The sequence below is a fragment of the Pongo pygmaeus genome, chromosome 2 (assembly GCF_028885625.2).
Source record: "Pongo pygmaeus isolate AG05252 chromosome 2, NHGRI_mPonPyg2-v2.0_pri, whole genome shotgun sequence".
Classification (NCBI taxonomy): Eukaryota; Metazoa; Chordata; class Mammalia; order Primates; family Hominidae; genus Pongo; species Pongo pygmaeus.
In genome coordinates this window covers 138,622,491-138,642,281 of record NC_085930.1, presented here as the reverse complement: position 1 = coordinate 138,642,281, position 19,791 = coordinate 138,622,491, and the positions used below count along the sequence as shown (strand labels likewise).

The following is a 19,791-nucleotide window of genomic DNA, read 5'->3' as shown; positions in this document are numbered from 1 at the left end:
GCTCTCAAAGCACTCTCTCACACAGCATCCCTTACCATCCTCCAGGCTACCCAGGGATGTAGGCAAGAATTGCAGCCCCCAGATTCAAAGATGAGGAGACTGAGGCTTCCATGTGCCAAGTATCCCTAGAAGTCAGCAGACCTCTGATTTCAACCTGTATCACCTGATGTCAAGACAGCTGTCTTCCCTCCACCTCCCCCTTCCCCACAGCTTTGGGTTTTGGTTATTTCCACAGCAAAAACTGAGACACAATCCCATTTTAAAGAAAAAGAAATTGAGGCACAGAAATTACATAATCTCCCAGAGGTCCCACAGCTATGAAGAGGGAGCTGGGATTCAGTGCCAGGCGGTCTGGCTCCAGAGGCCAAGCTTTGCCAGCTGTCCTATAGCTAAGTCACTCTACAAGTTTCAAATGTTTCTCCACTCACCTACTTCCCCAAAGGGAAATAAGCAGTATGGGGGGACCACTGAAGCCCAAGGCCTTAAGTACCACCATTCTGATGGCCAAACTTCAAGTCAGAGCTATGGGGGCAGCGCAGCAGCCCTGACTCAGGCTACCCTGAACAGACGCAAAGACCACACGTGTGTTTTTTCTTTATAATCAGCCAATCATCAAAGGTCCTGTTAACACTCCACCTCTCCCCACCCCAAACTTCCTCAACCTGCAGACGATGTCTGTACCGTCAGCTCTCTTCCTCCTCCACTTCAAGGCTGCTCTGGATGTTATCTTCAGACTATTTGGGGTCTGCAGGCCTCAACTCTGATGCCCCCTATTTCAACAAAGCTTTGGCCTCTCAAAGGGCCCTGAGTGACTCTCCCAGAATCCCCCTCACCCCGCTACAATTGCTTGCTTGGATCCAGGAGATGGCAAGCTCCATGAGGCAGGGATGTGCCTGATTATTTGTTGACCACCCTGGTCCCCACTGCCCCACACAGTATTTGCTGCAGGAAGGCCTCCAGGCCAATGTTTACTTCAACCAGATCTCACCTGTGTACAAGAAGGTCGGGGGGTGTAGGGGCTCTGCCAGCCCAGACCGGGCAGCCTGCCACCAGGCCTGGAATCTGGTGCAGCTTCAAGAAACAGTTACTCCTCCCTCCCCCGGTCTGTCTATCGCTTCAAACATTCCCTAGCAGTTTCTTCAAAGCACAACTGAGTCTTACAGGACCTAGTCCCTAGTGCATTCCACCCACACAGGTTTTAATGGAGAAAGTGCTGGGACGTATCACTGTCCTTTGATAGAGGAATTTTTCTCCTGATTTGTGCTAATAATTCATGAGGGAGGGGCCAGGCAGCTTCCAGTTCACTCTCATCTCCAAGTTTCTAAGCTCAAAACAGAGTTTTTGGTTGTACCATTGCTCCTTGGGTCCAAAAAAAAAAAAAAAAAAAAAAGTTTTAAGAGAAAACATTTGCTGGTTTTTGGAGGGAGGAAAGGGAGAGATAATGAGTGCTGGCTTAAGCGTGTTTGAGGAACACAGATACTCAGAAACAAAGATTTTTCAAACCACCCTGCAAGTATAAGCAGAAACTATTCCCACCTGACGTGAGCAATGAGGAAAAGAAAGGACCCTTTCACAGCCCTGGAACAGCCCACTTCCAGAACAAGCACGGGAAATGATGAAAATGTTACATATTGTGCTTAAAACCACATATATATGGGCATAAAATATTACAAATCTTTATTCTGATCAGACTTAGAAATTCTCAGTGTGGCATCTGTTTTAACAAACATTTGCAAAGAGACAGGCCTATATAATAGGCATTTAAAAATTTTATCAGCATACTGAGTTTTATCACCTCACCTGGCAGGGCTGTCGCACACCTGAATGACCCATTTATCTCTGACTCACTGCCTCCTCTTCCATCCATTACTCACCCATGCCTGGCACAAGGCCCCCTTGCTGGTCCTCAGCTAAGCCAGGCCCACTCCCACCTTAGCACTGATGCGCCCTCCAGCTGGAATGTTCTTCCCCCACATGGCCTGAGGCTTGCTCACTCTCTCCAGACAATACTGCATTCCTCTCCCTCCCCTTGCCTCCAAACACCCACCAGCTGAGTCCCCTTTCAGCTCTTTGCCTCCTTTGTATACATCAGATAACCTACGTTATCTGCTTATCTGTGCTACATTATCTGTGTTTTCCACCCCCTCTGCAATGTAAGCCTCAGAAGAGCAGGGACTTCTGTCCATTCTCTTCACTGCTCTGTCCCCATCACCGAAAACTGCCCCCATCACGTAGTAGGTGCTCAATAAATACTTAGTCAATTAAAAAGCTGGTCAGGCGCGGTGGCTCACACCTGTAATCCCAGCATTTTGGGAGGCCAAGGGAGGCAGATCGCTTTCAGCTCAGGAGTTTGAAACTAGCCTGGCCAACATTGCAAAACCTGTCTTTACTAAAAATACAAAAATTAGCCAGGCGTGGTGGTGTAAGCCTTTGGTCCCGGCTACTTGGGAGGCTGAAACTGCAGAATCGCTTGAACCCGGAAGGCGGAGGCTGCAGTGAGCCGAGATTGTGCCACTGCACTCCAGCCTGAGTGACAGAGCAAGACCCTGTCTCAATAAATAAATAAAGCTGACTGATCAACGGATCTGTGGGAAAATGTTTATTTTCCTAACTTAAAACATCAGGCTTATATCCAAGGCCTCTCTGGTTAAAAGGTTCCTCCTTTAACAGCTTGAAAAGGTTGGCTTTCGCTGATACAAATCAGTGTGCAAAGGGGACCCAGCACTGTTCAAATAAGGTCAGAGGCAAACCCAGGCTGCAGGAAGAGACAGACATCCAAGTGACACGGCAGACGGCTGGCCTCCAGAGGCCCTTTTGCAATCTGGAATTTAAATGGCCAAGACAAGAAATGGGATGTTAAATGTGGGCCTCAGGAGCAACACCTCAGTCTACAGCTACCCACGGACAACTGCACCACAGCGTGTGAGCACATTAGCAGCTACCACAAGCCTGGTCACCAATTCAGCTTCATCAGACAAAAATCACAAGAGGTGCTGAACGCCCCAGATCGCAATCAAAAGGCAATGGGAAAGGAAATGGGGACAGCAAAATACCTTCCCCTGGGGGCCCTGAAAGTAGGCTATCTCATTATTTGCCAATTCCATACTTGTGAATTCGTCTACTCGCTAAAATTTAAATGTAACCCCAAAATCAATACACGCAGCCCTTTCAGGTTCATTCGCCGACATACGCAGGAGCGACGTTCTGCCTCCTCCTTTCAGTGCCCATCCTGTAAACAAGTGTCCTTTTCATGGTCTACTTAGTGCCATGTCTTTCACACTTTTGTGCTTTCTTTGGTGATTTTGCTGTTAAAACTGGCCCATAAGGGAAGTGCAGAAGTGCTGTCTAGTGAGCTTTCCTGAGCACAAGCAGGCTGTGATGTGGCTTACAGAGAAAATACATGTTAGGTAAGTGGCCCTGAGTTCAATGCTAATGAATCAATACTATATAGTAAATAAAGTGTCTTTTAATGGAAATTGAAAAGATTAATATTGATCAGTTGATGAAAATGTGACCACAGGCTTGCTCCAAGCCCTGCATTTTCCCTACAACAATGGTTCTGTATTCACTAATTCAGTGTTCACAACTTTATGGAATACGAGTACCACAAAAACAAGACTGGGCACGGTGGCTCACACCTGTAATCCCAGCACTTTGGGAGGCTGAGACAGCGGTGGGGCGGGGGGGGAACAACGACACGAGGTCAGGAGTTCAAGACCAGCCAGTTCGAGACCAGCCTGGCCAACATGGTGAAACCCCATCTCTACTAAAAATACAAAAATTAGCTGGGCGTGGTGGTACACGCCTGTAATCCCAGCTACTCGGGAGGCTGAGGCAGGAGAATCGCTTGAACCCGGGAGGCAGAGGTTGCAGGGAGCCGAGATCACGCCATTGCACTCCAGCCTGGGCAACAGAGTGAGACTCCATCTCAGGAAAAAAAACAAAAGACTTGACTGTATATTAAAATGGCTCATTTTCCTGCCCCCCATCCTTGGGCATACCCCCCTTGACCACCCAATGGCTCACTCCACCTGTTCTTCTGCAAACAGAGGCTCCCCTGCAGGCATCTGCTCAGGCGTCCTCCAGCAGCGCCCCTCCAGTGGCTCTGTCACATTTCTTACTGTAGCTATTACCACCAGTAATTATTACCCTCTCAGCTACTCACCCCAACCAAAAACGTCAACTCCTGGAGGGCAAGGTCTTTGTCTTGTTCACCCACATAAATGCAGTGGCCAACAGTGTCTGACAAGCAGTTGGTGCCCAGCATGAAGGGTGAAATCCCACCTGGCTCCTTTGTGACAGAAAACACCTATTAAACCTGTGCCTCCCAGTGCCACATGTAGCTAACACTTGAAACGTGTCTAGTCTCAACTGAAACGTGCCCTAAGTGTAAAATATGCCAAAGATCTTAAAGACTTAGTACAAAAATATATGTAAAATATCAGTAATTTTTTAATAGCAAGTCCACGTTGAAATTGTACTGTCTTGGATATTCCGGGTTAAACAAAATATTTAAATTCATTTCAGCTGTTTCTTTTTCATTTTTAATGTGTCTACTAGGGAGTTTTTAATTGCTTATGTAGCCCATATTATATTTCTATGAGTCAGTCTTGGTTATAATACCGTGAAAAGGCCAGCCAGCAACCCAGCCCAGCCCTGGCCACCCCCCTCACACCCTCCAGTTCGCCTCACACGGCTCCAAATGCTCTCCAGAGCCAGGCAGGAAACACCTGTCCGGTGGCTTCCTGTGACACACAAATACCTAAGTGTATTCAGAAATGGGATTCAGAAGTCAGGGCTAAAAAGAGTTTAACAGATTAACCAATTTCACCCCAAGAAAGTAAGCATGCTTGGGGCTGAGATGTGGGCCATCTTGTTCATTACCCAGAACAGTGGCCGGCACATAGTAGGCGAGCAATTAGAATCAATCAATGCTTTTAAAAAAAAAAAAAAAAAAGACTATTTCCAGGATGGGTATGGCAACTCACGCCTGTGATCCCAGCACTTTGGCCAAGGTGGGAGGGTCACTTTGAGGCCTGGAGTTCAAGACCAGCCTGGTCAACAGAGCAAGATCCCATCTTTACAAAAAAGCCTAAAGATATGAAAAATTAGCCGGGTATGGTGGCATGCACCTGTAGCCTCAGCTACTGGGGAGGATGGTGCAGGAGGGCTGCCTGAACCCAGGAGTTTGAGGTTGCAGTAAGCTGTGATTGCACCACTGCACCGGGATAATAGAATGCAGGACCTGGAGGAGATCTGGAAAATGCCTGGGACTACAGGATGGGAGCCCAGCCTCTGAGGTGTCATAGTACCAGAAGATGCTGAGCCTCTGAGTCCTGATCTGGAAAGCAAATAGTCCCTACCCTCCTAGCTCTCCAGGCCAGAACATTCTATGATGACAGCAGTTTAATACAGTGGCAACTGGACTGTTTAATATAGTGGCAACTGGGCTCTTGAAACGTGGCTATTGTGACTGAGGAACGGAGTTTTTAGTCTTACCTAATTTTAATTAAACTCATTAGTCAGGCATGGTGGTGCACGCCTGTAGTCCCAGCTACTCAGGAAGCTGAGGAATGGGAATCACTTGAGCCCAGGAGGTGGAGGTTGTAGACATCACACCACTGCACCCCAGCCTGGGCGACAGAGTAAGACTCTGTCTCAAAAAAAAAAAAATTTTAATTAAATTCAAATAGCCATACGTTGCACATGGCTACCATATGGGACAGCATAGCTCTAGGCTGGTGTGACAGGATGGAATGAGATAAAATGTGTAAAAAACATTCTGTAAATGCTAAAGCCCTATAGGAATGGTAGGGGTTTTGTTGTTTAATGCATTAGAAATCTGAGATCCTGAGAGGTTTCATTTACCCCACATCACAGACAGACTCAATTCATAAGTGAAAGAAATGTAAACAAACGCAGATTTTACTTTACTTAGGGAGAAGGACAGCCCACGCTCTTGTATACCTATGATGGAAATGGAGGTGGTTAGCGATAACCCTTCACACAGCTCAGAGCAACAGGCTTTTTAATCCACATTGCTACATCCACATTTGGTAACTCCAGGGCCTACACATGCAGCAGAAATCAAGGCTGCCAGGGAATCCTGGTAGATTATATTCCTATCTCCCACACCCTCACTCTTAGGGACCATGTGCTTCTTGTCCCTTCCACTGACTTTTGCTATTTCTCCTGCTACAGAAACAGACTTTGCCAACAGCTCCCTGCATTGGGAAACTGCGCTGAGAGTCCCTTTGGGGCTCTGACAGTCAATTCACAGTCTCCTGAATACATACAGTGGTTGTTCAAATTTGCTGATGGGTGGTAAAAGCAACCACTACTGGAAAGGGGTGGGAACTAATCGGAGGCTGTGATGAATGCTAACTTGTTTACACACCCGTTGGAAAATGCACATGAAACCCAAATCAAGTTTTAGTCTCCCAAGATTTTTCCCAGCAGGAAAGGCCTTCCCAGTCTAAACAGCTTTTTGCTACCATTATAATTACATTCTATGCACAAGCAGACAATAAAGAAACGAGCAGGGAAGCAGAAGGAGGAGGGGTGAGTTATTAGGACAGGAAAGTCAAGAAATGGTCGAAGTCAGAGGAAACAACACAACACTTTCCAGGACAAATGGTAGGAACTTCCCTGAATATGTAAGAGATTTTGTGAGCTCATTCATTATTCTCCATTAAAGAGTCTGGCTAATTTTCCCCTCTGTCCTTTCAGTCACATTAAAACTTGGGGCTTAAGCGTTGTGTAACGCTCTGCACAGACTTGGTTTAGGCCCCGTGGAGCTTCCATAATGAAAAACAACATGTGAAATTGGATCCACATGCGTTCCGCCCACAGGTTGAGCTCAGTGGTGTATTTTATTCTGTCAGGGAGCTGTTGCTCAACTCCCAAGGAGGGGGTCCAGCAATAACCCTCCAGCTATGAAGACAAAATTAACCAGCCTTGTGCCAGTGTGAGTGACATCACTTCACCAAGAACAGGAACTCAGCTCTCTGTACCTCAAGTTCAGTCTCCCGTCTGTTGATATCATCCGTGGACTGATTTAACTTCTCCAGTTCTCCCTGGTGAAGAAAAGAGGGAGAAAAAAACACTTAAGGGATCCGTCTTTTGTTTCCAATATAACTCAGTCCATAACCTGAAAAATTACCCCAGCCCAATTTGCAGGAAAAGGGAAGAATCAGAATTAATTCTTAAGGCAAACAGTTGAGGCTTGACTAGAAAAGCAAATGAATGTCGGCATTTCTGAAACCATTTTCTTGAGGGTGTCCCTTTTGACAATGTCTTCAGAGACATTTGGAATTTGTCAGAGGTCAACTAATCCAGGTATGTGCCTTCACGTAAACCCCACCTGTTACAAATGGTTTAATGGCCTAATCAAAACAGTACCATCTGCCTTGAGCAAGAACTTTGCTTAGAAAACAATAAAAGACAATAAGCAAGGCCAAGCCAAAAATATAAACCCAGTGAAATCATCAAGGGCAGAATTCTGGTATTAACTCACCAGAATTATTTTTCTGTAAAGGGTGAAAATCTTTTCACACTGCCAATTATTCAACCTACTTAGCTGGACGTTTTAAACTAGCTTTAATCCTATTCCTTTCAATAAACATTTACAAACTGACATTTTGTAAAAAAGTATCCAACATGAACTTAACTCATCATTACTATGCAAACAAAGGATCTTGCTAACATAATCCCATACCAATAACACACGATATATTCCAAACCAATTATTTTAATTAATAGCATTCCTAATGCAAGGATTTTTTTTCCACCTGATCTTTATCTTGCTAACCTGACAAAACAATTCATTTAAACCCCAACCACCGAGTTAAGTGAGCTTTTAAATTGATCTGTGCACTAAAAAACCAATTAGGTATCCAGAAATTACAGAGCATGCTTAAAAGCAATTTTTTTTAAAAAAATGATTTATTGAAAAGGTAGAAAAAAACGGGCCTTAGAAAGGGATTTGCTCTGCTTTTTGCTTAGGGGTGAAGAGGTTAAACTGTCACTCCTAGATCTCGGCTTGGAAATTGTTTTTTAATCATCTCTCTTGGAAATGGAGGCACAGCCAGCCAGCCCAATCCCCTCGCCGCCTCCACGCGTCAGCTTTGCGCATCAGTTGTCCCCGATTTCTTTTCACGCCCAGCCTCACAACAAGGAAAAGCAGGGTTTTAAGCAATTTCAAGCCAGGCAGAATGTTGAGCCAGTGATGACAATAAGCCGCTCAGTTCGCTAACAATGAATCAGAGAAGGAAAACGGCTCAGGCCGGGCACCTTGGCAAGTGAGGACTCTGCACCCGGGCCACCGGTGCCAGCCCGTGCTGCAGGGACGGGCAACGCCCACCCGCCCACGGTGCCCGGCGCCCACGCGGGCGACCCCTCCTCGCAGAGCCTGGACGCCGTGCCATGCCCGCGGTGCCGCGGCCGGGCAGCGGTACCCCCGAGGATACCATGGCGCCCCCGCCCCCTTTTTCCCTTTGTTGCACATCCGCCCGAACCATCAGGCACGCTGACAGCGACCCCGATCCTGCTAGGGGTCGGCGGGGGGCTCCCCGCAAGAGTCAGGCCGCATCCCCTCGGGCACTGTAACCTCCTCATTGTGGAGACGATGAAACGGAGAATACAGACCGTCTCCTGCCACCCTATGTGGCCGCCAGTCCCCGGACCACAGTCACTGGGGGCTGCGAAGTGGCTGTACGCGTAGACACCGACCTCCGTAGCAGCCCTCGCTAAGCCCGGATGCGGGGCGACCCCGCGCGCCCTACCTGGATCCGGGGATCCACCTCTTCTTCCTCCTCCAGCCCCTGCTCCATCCCCTCTTCCTCCTCCTCCTCCTCGTCCCGGGCAGGCGGCAGGAGCTCGGCTGGCTCCTCCGAGCGGCTCCGCTTCAGTGCCGCGTCCATGCAGGCAGCCGGCACGCGCGCCGCGCAGTGAGCTCCGGAGCGCCTCGGGGGTCGCGGCTGCCACAGGTTGGGCCGGAGCCGCCTTGCCACAGCCGGGCACGGTCGGGGAGCCGCCGGGGCCGACACCCGGGAGTCGCAGCTCGCCGATGCGGATCCCTCCGGCCGCGGCGGAGCAGAGGAAATGGGCGCGGCCGCCCCCTTTCTGCCGCGGCAGTCAGCGCAGCGCCCGCTCCGCCCCCGTCCCGCCCCGGCCTCGCGTTCCGCGGCCAGTCCCAGCTATCCAGGTCTCCGTCACAAAACCCCAGCTCCCTCCACATCTCCAAGGTGGCAAAATAGGACAGCCCCCACCCCCTTGTAACTTAGCAGCTCGGATATATCTCAACTACGTAACGCAAGCCTCCCGCTTTCGGGAGTCCCCTTCTCCAGCCCTCCTCCGAGGCGCGTTGTGTGTGTGGTAGGGAGGCGTGGGTGTTTTCACGCTGAAGTCGCCTTCCGAAGCCTACGCTCAGTGACCCTGGACCTCAGGACCAAGACTTGCCGAAACCCTGTACCCAAAGCACATTCCTCCCCTTGAGCGAACCTTGGGAATGGCGGAGGTTCCGTGCACCGATGCATTGCCGAAGGCTGCGGCCTCTCTGGGCGAGCCCCATACGGAAACACAGAGGTGCGGCGGTCCTACCTGAATAGCCAGGAAGCATAGAGAATGCATTGAGCTGGGATTTAAGGAGGTGGCAAGTGTAACCCCTGTTGATGGGCACACTGCGGCCAAGAATTTATGAATTAGTGAGACTTCACTCCGTACATCAACAAGTACGGAGACAGAGTTGGCCTGCCAGACACAGCATCCGCAAAGGCCAAACTGAAGAGGCATGTGTGTGCTTTTATGAAATGTCAGGGCCACTGTGATGTCAGGGGAACGCAAAGGATGACCTTGGCAAAGCAGGTGAGCACATGGCTGCTCACGTCTCCTTCCTTCGAGAAATGCAGAACGTGCACATGTTCTACACGGAGGCCTGTAGCCCATCGGCTCTGAGTTTGGAGGACAAATTTGCTTGAGAAAGGAGCTTCTTTCTGAGAACCTATCATCAAAGCCACCTTATAAAACCTGGCTCTGGCATGACGTGGTGGCTCGTATCTGTAATCCCAGCTCTTTGAGATGCCAGGACACAAGGATCACTTGAGGCCAGGAATTCAACACCAGCCTGGACAATACAGCCAGACCCCTTCTCAAATGAATAAATAGTCCTGCTTCTGGTGGTTTTATCAGAAACTAGGCTAGAGGGTTACTCCTTGGGCAAGGCACCACCCCATACACGCTGGCACTATAGTCCACTGTCAAAGGAAATTTGTCCTGTCTCCTGGAGGTAGTGCCATGGTTTGTTTCCAAAAAGGTCAGACCTGTTCATTGCTCTTTAAATCAAGGATGAGTCAGCAATTCTGTGAGAGGTGTTTCAAAGCTCCTTGCTAAAGACATAGTTGCTTTTGGTTTTCCAATGATAGATGAAGCCAGGAACAAGATAGCCATAGGGGTCACTTTGGAACACAGGAGCCACCAATCTTCTCTGGTGGCTTGGAATTGAGCCTCCAACTTTGCAGGTACATCCTAGCTCTGAATAAACTGAGAGACAGAGTTTGAAATAAACAGAGAACTCTGGGGTCAGCCCTGACTACGATAAATGCTTCTCAGCTAGCAGAACCCCATCCTCTCCATTCTAAATGGCAAACTCCAAGTTACATTCCTGCTTAAGCTTAGGTCAAGAGCAAAATATATCTATGAGACATAGGCCAACTGCTCAAGAACATCAGTTCAGACTTTTGTTGTCTTATTTTTTGGAGATCTGGGCCAGCTATAGTATTAATCCTAATAGTCTTTCTAAAGTTAAAATAAGAAAAATAAACCACAGGCAGTACTATACACAGTCAACCCTCCATAGCCTCTCAGGTTCCACGTGTGTAAATTCAACTAACCACAGATAGAAAACATTTGGGGGAAAAAAACACAACAATTAAAAAAATACATATTTAAAAATACATGGCCAGGAGTGGTGGCTAACACCTGTAATCCTAGCATTTTGGGAGGCTGAGGCAAGGAGGATCACTGGAGGCTGGGAGTTCCAGACCAGCCTGGGCAACAAAGCGAGACTGCCTTGCTCTCTAGAAAAAAAAAAAATACAGCATATGACAACTATGTACATATTTGCATTGTATTAGGTATTGCAGGTAAGAAATCTAGAGCTGACTTAAAGTATACAGGAGGGGCTGCTCATGGTGGTGCATGCCTGTAATCTCAACACTTTGGAAAGCCAAGGTGGGTGGGTTGCTTGAGCTCAGGAGTTCAAGACCAGCCTGGACAACATGGTGAAACACCATCTCTACAAAAAATACAAAAAATTTGCCAAGTGTGGTGGCTCATGCCTGTAGTCACAGCTATTTGGGAGGCTGAGATGGGAAGATTGCTTAAGCCCAGGAGGCAGAGATTGCAGTGAGCCGAGATTGCACCACTGCCCCCCAGCTTAGGTGACAGCAAGACCCTGTCTCGAAATAAATAAATATATAAATAATAAAGTATACAGGAGGGGCCAGACGTGGTGGCTTATGCCTGTAATCTCAGTCCTCTGGGAGGCCGAGGCAGGAGGGACGATCGCTCGAGGCCAGGCGTTTGAGACCAGCCTGGACAACAAAGCAAGACCTGGTCTCTAGGCCAGGCATGGTGGCTCACATCTGTAATCCTAGCACTTTGGGAGGCTCAGGCAGGTGGATCACCTGAGGTCAGGAGTTTGAGACCAGCCAGGACAACATGGTAAAAATACAAAAATTAGCCGGGCGTGGTGGCACATGCCTGTAATCCCAGCTACTCAGGAGGCTGAGGCAGAAGAATCGCTGGAACCCAGGAGGCAGAGGTTGCAGTGAACCAAGATGATGCCACTGCACTCCAGCCTGGATGACAGAGTGAGACTTTCTCTCAAAAAAAAAAAAAAAAAGAAAGAAAAAAAAACACCTCATCTCTAATAAAAATTGTTTTAAATTAGCAAGGCATGGTAGCACATGCCTGTAGTTCCAGCTACTCTGGAGGCTGAGGTAGATCACTTGAGCCCAGGAAGTTAAAGCTGCAGTGACCCCTGATCATGCCACTGCACTCCAGCCCGGGTGACAGAGGGAGACCCTATCTCAAAAAAAAAAAAAAAAAGCTTTTAATGAAAAAATAAATAAAGTATACAGGAGGTTGTATGTAGGTTATATGTAAACACTGCCATTTTCTACAGGGGACGTAAGCATCTCAGATTTTAGCATTGCAGAGGTTCAGAAACCAATCCCCCAGGGATATCAAGGGACAACTGTATATATTCCCTACTGGCACATATGTAGTGCACATAAATGCATAGCAAAAGGCCTGGAAGGATTTATACCCAGTAAAGAGTGACTACCTCTGGGAAAAAGGGAGCAGGGAGTGGCCTAGGATTGTCTGGGATGGGGGCAGGGGATCAAAGGAAAGTTAGTTTCTCAGTAATGTTTTTTTTTCACAAGGAGGATATGTTTTTGATTGTTTTGTGGAATTTAAAGATAAATTTAAAATAACGCATACTGGTCAGGTATGGTGGCTTATGCCTGTAATCCCAGCTACTCTGGAGGCTGAGGCAGGAGAATCACCTGAACCCAGGAGGCAAAGGTTGTAGTGAGCCGAGATGGCACCATTGCACTCCAGCGTGGGCGATAAGAGTGAAACTCCATCTCAAAAAAAAGAAAGAAAGAAATGAGAAAGCATACCACATATACTTTTGGGGGAAGAGCACTCCAGAGACTGCAGCAGCATGTGCAAAGGTCCTGAGGTGGGAATATGCCTTGGGTGTTGGCAAAAAAGCAAGGAGATCCATGTGAGTAGGACAGAGACAGCCAGGGAGAGAGGGAGGGAGATGAAATCAGAGGCAAGCATGTGGGTAGACCACGGAGATGCTTTAGGTCATGGTAAGGAATTTGAATTTTGTTCTGAGTAAGTGCTCCTGTAATAACTCTGGCTAGTGTATGAGAAATTGACTCGGTGGACACTGAGGAGCTAGGGTCAGAGGAGACAAAGGAGATCCATTAGCCTGATGATCAGCCTCTTCTGATTGCTTCTGTTTTTTCAGCAAAGTAATGAGCCACGTCATCAGCTGAGAATGAGGGGATGTGGGGCAGAGGGCATTGGAGGTTGGAGGAGAGAGGCTTTGTGAAAGAGCTTGCCGGGAGAGTTGGTGACTGAGTTGACCACGAGAATATATTATAATCGCCAGGCTGCGCTGAGGACCCACCTATGGTTTGAGAGTCCCAGTGAACCCAGTCAGCAAGGACAAGTGGATTTTCCTATAGTACAGTCTCCAAATCATTCCCATCTTTCTAACCCTTGATTCAGGGCTTCATCATGGCTCCCTAGACTCTTTTACAGTCTCTCACCCTCTTATGTCCGCACTTCCCATTTGATCTAGCTTAGATTCCATTGTCCATCATTAAAATCACCATGCTACAGTCAACCACAACTCCCTCACACTTCTCCACGACCACCGTAAGCACTTGGCATAATCCCAACCCTGGTTCAATCCCACAGTCTTACTACTTTTTACCTGTACTTAGTAGCTAAACTAAAGTGCTGGGATTATAGGTGTGAGCCACCACGCTCAGCCAAAGAGTTGGGGTTTTTTTTTTAGTTTTTTTGGCGGGGGACAGAGTCTCGCTATGTCGCCCAGGTTGGAGTGCAGTGGTGTTAGCTCACTGCAACCTCCGCCTCCTGGGTTCAAGCTATTCTCCTGCCTCAGCCTCCTGTGTAGCTGGGATTATAGGTGCCTGCCACCACACCCAGCTAATATTTATATTTTTAGTCGAGATGAAGTTTCACCATGTTGGCCAGGCTGGTCTTGAACTCTAATCCACCCACCTCGGCCTCCCAAAGTGCTGGGATCACAGGCAAGAGCCACCGTGTCCGGCCAAGAGTTTTTATTTAATGTTTTTAAAGTGAAGTTTGCAAGTGAAAGTGGTCAGCAACATTAATTCATTTGTATTTTTGTTTTGTTTTTTGTTTTTTGATCTAGATCTGCAGAAAGCAACATTAATTCAGTATACTTTTCAGCCCCTACTATGCATGCACTATTTCTGGGGCCAATTTGAGAGTCCCAAACATGTAGATGACAAATTCCTAGTCCTTTACTTGGGGAGACAGGCCCTCATGAAACCTGGGCCCCAGGCCAGGTCTCACACCTGTAATCCCAGCACTTTGAGAGGCCAAGGGAGGAGGATTGCTTGAGGCCAGGAGTTCAAGACCAGCCTGGGCAACATAGTAAGAGCCTCCCCACATCTCTACCAAAAAATTTTTTTAAATTAGCAGAGTGTGGTGGTGCGTGCCTATAGTCCTAACTACCCAGGAGGGTGAGGCAGGAGGATCCCCTGAGCCCAGGAGCTCGAGGCTGCAATGAACTAAGGAACTGCCATGGCACAATAGCCTGGGTGACAGAGTGAGACCCTGACTCAAAAAAAAGTGCCCCAAAGCAGCAGCCACATCAATCCCTCATTGTGAAGTTAAGACTCTTTCTGTCAAATTTCAATGCCATTTAAATTAAGATTCCTTGCAACGCCAATTTTTTTTTTTTAATGCTTTGTGAGCTAGGCATGCTGGCTCACATCTGTAATCCCAGCACTTTGGGAGGCCAAAGTGGGAGGATTGCTTGAAGCCAGGGGTTCAACACCAGCCTGGGCAACATAGCAAGACCCCATCTCTACCAAAAAATACAAAAACTAGCTAGGTGTGGTGGTGTGCACCTATAGTCCTAACTACTCCAGAGGCTGAGATGGGAGGATTGTTTGCACCCAAGAGGTTGAGGCTGAAGTGAACCAAGACTGCACTACTGCATTCCAGCCTGGACAACACATAGGGACCCTGTTTCTAAATAAATAAAATAAATTAAATTAAATGCTTTGTAACTACCTGTTAACTCCTAGAACAGAAACTACTGTCTGGACTAAGAATGAATCTGCATTCACATCACACTCTGGTGCCGATGTCAGAAGAAACTGACAACCAGCATCCCCTCTTTCTCCACCAGTGATATTTACGTGGCACTTTAGGTCAGAGGCTGCAAACTGGAAGCGACTGGTGGGATCAGGCCTGGGGTATGTGCTGCCTGGCTGACACAGCCTTTATAAATTTGAGCCAGCAGTTAAAACTAACATGGAGCCTTGCAGCAGCGTGGGGTGAGGAGGGACTCGTGCATGGGTGCGCAGCCACCACACCCCACCCCCATCCCCTGCACTAGCAAGGTCCCCTGGAAAAAAAAAGACAAAAACCTAAACATGAAAACCGTGACCTAATATGAAAATGCAGACATCTCTGATTGGCAAGAGCGTGGAGAAGATGTGAGGAGTGGCTGGCTGGCCCCTTTACGATGGCATGTAATCTCAAATTAACCTCAGAACCCTATTGGCAGACCACTTACACCTGGCAGGCCACACACAGGTAAATGTCTGACTTCTCCCCAGAGCCCTCATGGTAAGGTGTTGCACGAAAGCTGGCTCCGTAGGTCTTCCTGCCGAATCTCTTTTCTCTTCCCAGCGACCGCTAAGGATCATGGCACATAGTAAAGTGGAAGAGAATTTTAAGGTAGACCATAAACCCTTCAACAATATTTTTTAACCCCAAATGACTGGTTCTAAGAATTCAAGGGTCTATAGAAGCCAGTTCTTTGAAAGGGATCAGAGCCTCCACATTAAAGAGGCATCTGTTTAATTCAGAGATTCAGTGACATCAGTGTGTTGCCAAATTGTCTTCCAATGTGGCCACTCCCCTCTAATGAGAACCTTTATTTGTGTCTAAATTGAATTAAACTTGTCTCTTGACCCAGATGAATTACAGGCCACAGCACCTAGAGAATCCAGGAAAGAGATTTTCAGTGTATATCTGTAGTCTTAGAGGACCTACAGATATTTAGGATGGTGCTGGAATCCTGGAGATGGAAAAAGTATTCCACTAAAAAGAAGAGCCCGGGTGTGGTGGCTCACACCTGTAATCCCAGCACTTTGGGAGGCTGGGGAAGGTGGATCACCTGAGGTCAGGAGTTGGAGACCAGCCTGACCAATATGGTAAAACCATCTCTACTAAAAATACAAAAATTAGCCTGGCATTGTGGCGTGCGACTGTAGTCCCAGCTACCAGGGAGGCTGAGACAGGAGAATTGCTTGAACCCAGGAGGTGGAGGTTGCAGTGAGCCAAGATGGTGCCACTGCACTCCAGCCTGGGTGACAGAGCAAGACTCTATCTCAAAAATAAATAAATAAATAATAAAAAGAAGAAAGAGTGCTTGCTTCAGCAGCACATATACTAAAATTGGAATGATACAGAGAAGACTAGCATGGCCCCTGCACAACCATGACACGCAAATTTGTGAAGTGTTCCATTAAAAACTAAAAAAAAAAAAAGAAGAAAGATCCTATTGAAGTGATGGCCTTTGCTAAAAAAAAGGGGGGGAAAAGAAGAAAGAAAGTTCTATACCCTGCAAACCAATGAGCATAACATTTTGCAGACACTATTCTAGAATGGGATTTTAAGGAGGAGAGAGTACTTCTGTGTCCCGAGAAGAAAAATGAGTCATCACCATGACCCAGCTCGGGTTAACCAAGAACAGATCATGTCAGCACAGCCCTCACTTCCTTATCCATGGCTTATTAGTCTTAGGAAATCTAAGGAAGGAAATAGGCAAGATAGACAAAGATAAATGGTACAGGAAAAGGCCACTTAAATAAATCCACTTATAAAGGAAGCCAAAATTCCGTATTAAATGGTGAAGAAAGGTATTTATTAGGACTTTACTCTGGAAGATAAAACTTAAAATAATGTTAAGAAATTTTTCTTGTATTTTAAAAATACAAGAAATATTTATTTATTTGGCAAGTATTTATTGACCATCTACTATGTGACAGCCTCCGGCAAGTGAAAATATGACAGTGAACAAAGGAGACAAAGCATCTGCTCTAGTGGAGCTTATAGTCCAAGGGAAGACAGACAAATGGTTAAATACATAAAAAAGCAACACAGGCCGGCATGGTGGCTCACACCTGTAATCCCAACACTTTTGGATCACCTGAGATCAGGAGTTTGAGACCAACCTGGCCAACATGGCGAAACCCCGTCTCTACTAAAAATACAAAAATTAGCCAGGCGTGGTGGCAGGCACCTGTAATCCCAGCTACTCAGGAGGCCGAAGTGGGAGAATCACTTGAACCCGGTAGGCGGAGGTTGCAGTAAGCCAAGATCACGCCACTGTACTGCAGCCTGGGTGACAGGAGAGAAACCCTGTCTCGAAAAATAAAAAAAATAGGCCTGGTGCGGTGGCTCACCCCTGTAATCCTAGCACTTTGGGAGGCTGAGGCGGGCAGATCACCTGAGGTTGGGAGTTCAAAACCAGCCTGGCCAACATGGAGAAACCTCGTCTTTACTAAAAATACAAAATCAGCTGGGCATGGTGGCACATGTCTGTAATCCCAGCTATTCGGGAGGCTGAGGCAGGAGAATCACTGGAATCCGGGAGGTGGAGGTTGCGATGAGCCAAGATCACGCCACTGTGCTCCAGTCTGGGCAACAAGAGTGAAACTCCACCTCAAAAAATAATAATAAATAAATAAATAAACAAACAATAAAATAAAACCTATTATAAAAAGCTACTATAAAAGCACTTTTATAAACCTAAACTCTTCCCTGCGGCCTCCCAGGCCCCACCTCATCTGACTTGTGCCCACATCTCACACCTCGTCTCACCACCCCTCCTCCTCGCTCACCCTCTGGCACCACATGGGCTGTCAGCTGGCTCTGTCCTCAGGGCTTCTGCTCTCTGCATCGCTATCTCCTCCAGGGCACGGCTGCCTGACTCCTTCTCATCATCCACATCTCAGCCCAAATGTCACATCCATAGCAAGGCCTTCTCCAACTCCCATCTGGAACAGTTTGTCCTCCAGCCCTCTCTATATAGTTCGGCTGTATCCCCACCCAAATCTCATCTTGAATTGTGTCATGGGAGGGACCTGGTGGGAAGTGATTGGAACATGGGGGCAGTTTCCTCCATCCTGTTCTCATGATAATGAATGAGTTCTCACAAGATCTGATAGTTTATAAGTGTCTGGCATTTACCCTGCTTGCACTCACTCTGTACTGCCACCCTGTGAAGAAGATGCCTGCTTCTCCTTTGCCTTCCAGCAGGATTGTAAGTCTCCTGAGGCCTCCCCAGCAATGCAGAACTGTCAGTCAATTCAACTTCTTTCCTTTAATTACCCAGGTTCAGGTATTTCTTCATAACAGTGTGAGAATGGATTACTATTCCTCTCTAGCTCATTACCCTGTTTTGTTTTCTTCATAGCAATCATCTTTATCGCTAGCTAGTCTATTTTGCTTTTTAATTTTTATTTTTTATTTTTAAAAAATAGAGATGGGGTCTTACTACGTTGCCCAGACTGGTCTTGAACGCCTAGGCTCAAGTGATTCACCCACCTTGGCCTCCCAACGTGCTGGGATTATAGGCATGAGCCACCATGTCCAGCCTTTATAACAGGTTTTATAATAAGTTTTTACAGTTATTATAAAAGTGATGGGAAGCACTGAAGGGACTGAATTCAAAGAATGACACAGTCGATATATTTGCTTCAGTGATCACTGGGGCTGCTGTGTGGACATGAAATGGCCATGAAGGCAAGAGCAGGAGCAGGGATACAGGTCAGGAGGCTGTCCCGGGGGCCCTAGTGAGAGACGTGGCTGCTTGGGCTTGGGGTCCGATGGTAGTGGGGAGATGCACTGGAGTTGATTTAGGTTATATTTGGAAATTAGCTCCAACAAAACTTGCAATTCCATCCGATGTGGGGGCAGGAGAGGCAGAGGCAGAGACATCAAGAATAACAAAATTTTGGCTTGAGCAAGCAGCTGACTGAAGCTGCGATTTACAGAGTGAGGTAGAGGAGACTTAAGAAACAGTTTTGCAATCAAGAAGCCTGTTTTCAGGCACCCAAGTCTGACAGGCTATTAAACACTCAAGTGGAGATGTCAAGTACACAGTAGGATAGACATCTGAAGCTCAGGGGACAGGCCAAGACTGCAGATATAAATTTAAGAGTCAACTGCATGTAGATGATACTCAAAGCCAAGGGACTGAATGAGATCAGGGGACTGAAATCACTTAGAAGAGGGGAGATGTGGAGGAAAAGAGGACCAGGACACAGCTCTGGGGCATCCCAACATTTAGAGATTGAGTCTTGGAGGGGAAGCCAGGCAAGAGGACACCAGCCAGCTGATTCTTAAAATAACAATAATCACAAAAATGAATCAATTGACTGTTGAGGAATTTTTTGCATATGTTTTTCTGATAAAATTATATGATCATATAATAAAAAATTGGTCGATTCAGATTTGACTTTCACAGCAAATCATAAACAGTGTAATTTTGGCAAAAATAGCTGAGGTCCTTGTTAATTTTCCCAGGTGTCTCTCTTACCTCTTTGATATTCAAATCATTCTCATTTAAAGTATCTTTTTGGTCCTTATCCTCATAGATTTTTCTCTCATCTAATGCTGCTGTTTCCTCATATGTCAATGGCTTAGCAAATGATTAGGGCAGTTCCCCAAAATTGCTTTCCTAATCTTTTTAAAATCTTCCTTATTTTGCAAGACTGACAGTTTCACTTTGCCATCAATTTTTATGTAATTTATGTTGCATTGTGCTGTTGTAACCTGACAACTATAGAGAAAATAATGGACAAAGACTGTGACACGATGGGCAGCAGTGGAAGCTTGGTTTTGAAAGGAATGGATATGTAGTCAGTTCATGAGTGATTAATTTTGTGTCATAATTATGTTAGCTGTCTATAGTGG

At 46.8% G+C, this 19,791-nt stretch overlaps 1 protein-coding gene and 1 non-coding gene across 3 annotated transcripts in view; one reads left to right on the top strand and one right to left on the bottom strand.

Annotated features, from left to right (window-relative positions):
• Nucleotides 1–9,366, bottom strand: part of SH3BP5 (SH3 domain binding protein 5) — a 78,255-nt gene extending 68,889 nt beyond the window's left edge. Inside the window, exons 1-2 of one of the 2 annotated variants that reach the window (XM_054483236.2) lie at nucleotides 8,784–9,366; nucleotides 7,014–7,076 (exon numbers count right to left, since the gene is read on the bottom strand). In XM_054483236.2, coding sequence (XP_054339211.1) covers nucleotides 7,014–7,076; nucleotides 8,784–8,921 — 201 coding nt within the window. In that variant the 5' untranslated portion in view covers nucleotides 8,922–9,366. The remainder of the gene's footprint in view (nucleotides 1–7,013; nucleotides 7,077–8,783) is intronic. The other variant, XM_063661296.1, reaches the window with a different exon arrangement.
• A 6,870-nt stretch (nucleotides 9,367–16,236) lies between these two features.
• LOC129034319 (U6 spliceosomal RNA) lies at nucleotides 16,237–16,343 on the top strand. Its single transcript, XR_008501822.1, has one exon. It is a non-coding gene; the product is annotated as a U6 spliceosomal RNA (small nuclear RNA).
• The last annotated feature ends 3,448 nt before the right edge of the window (nucleotides 16,344–19,791 follow it).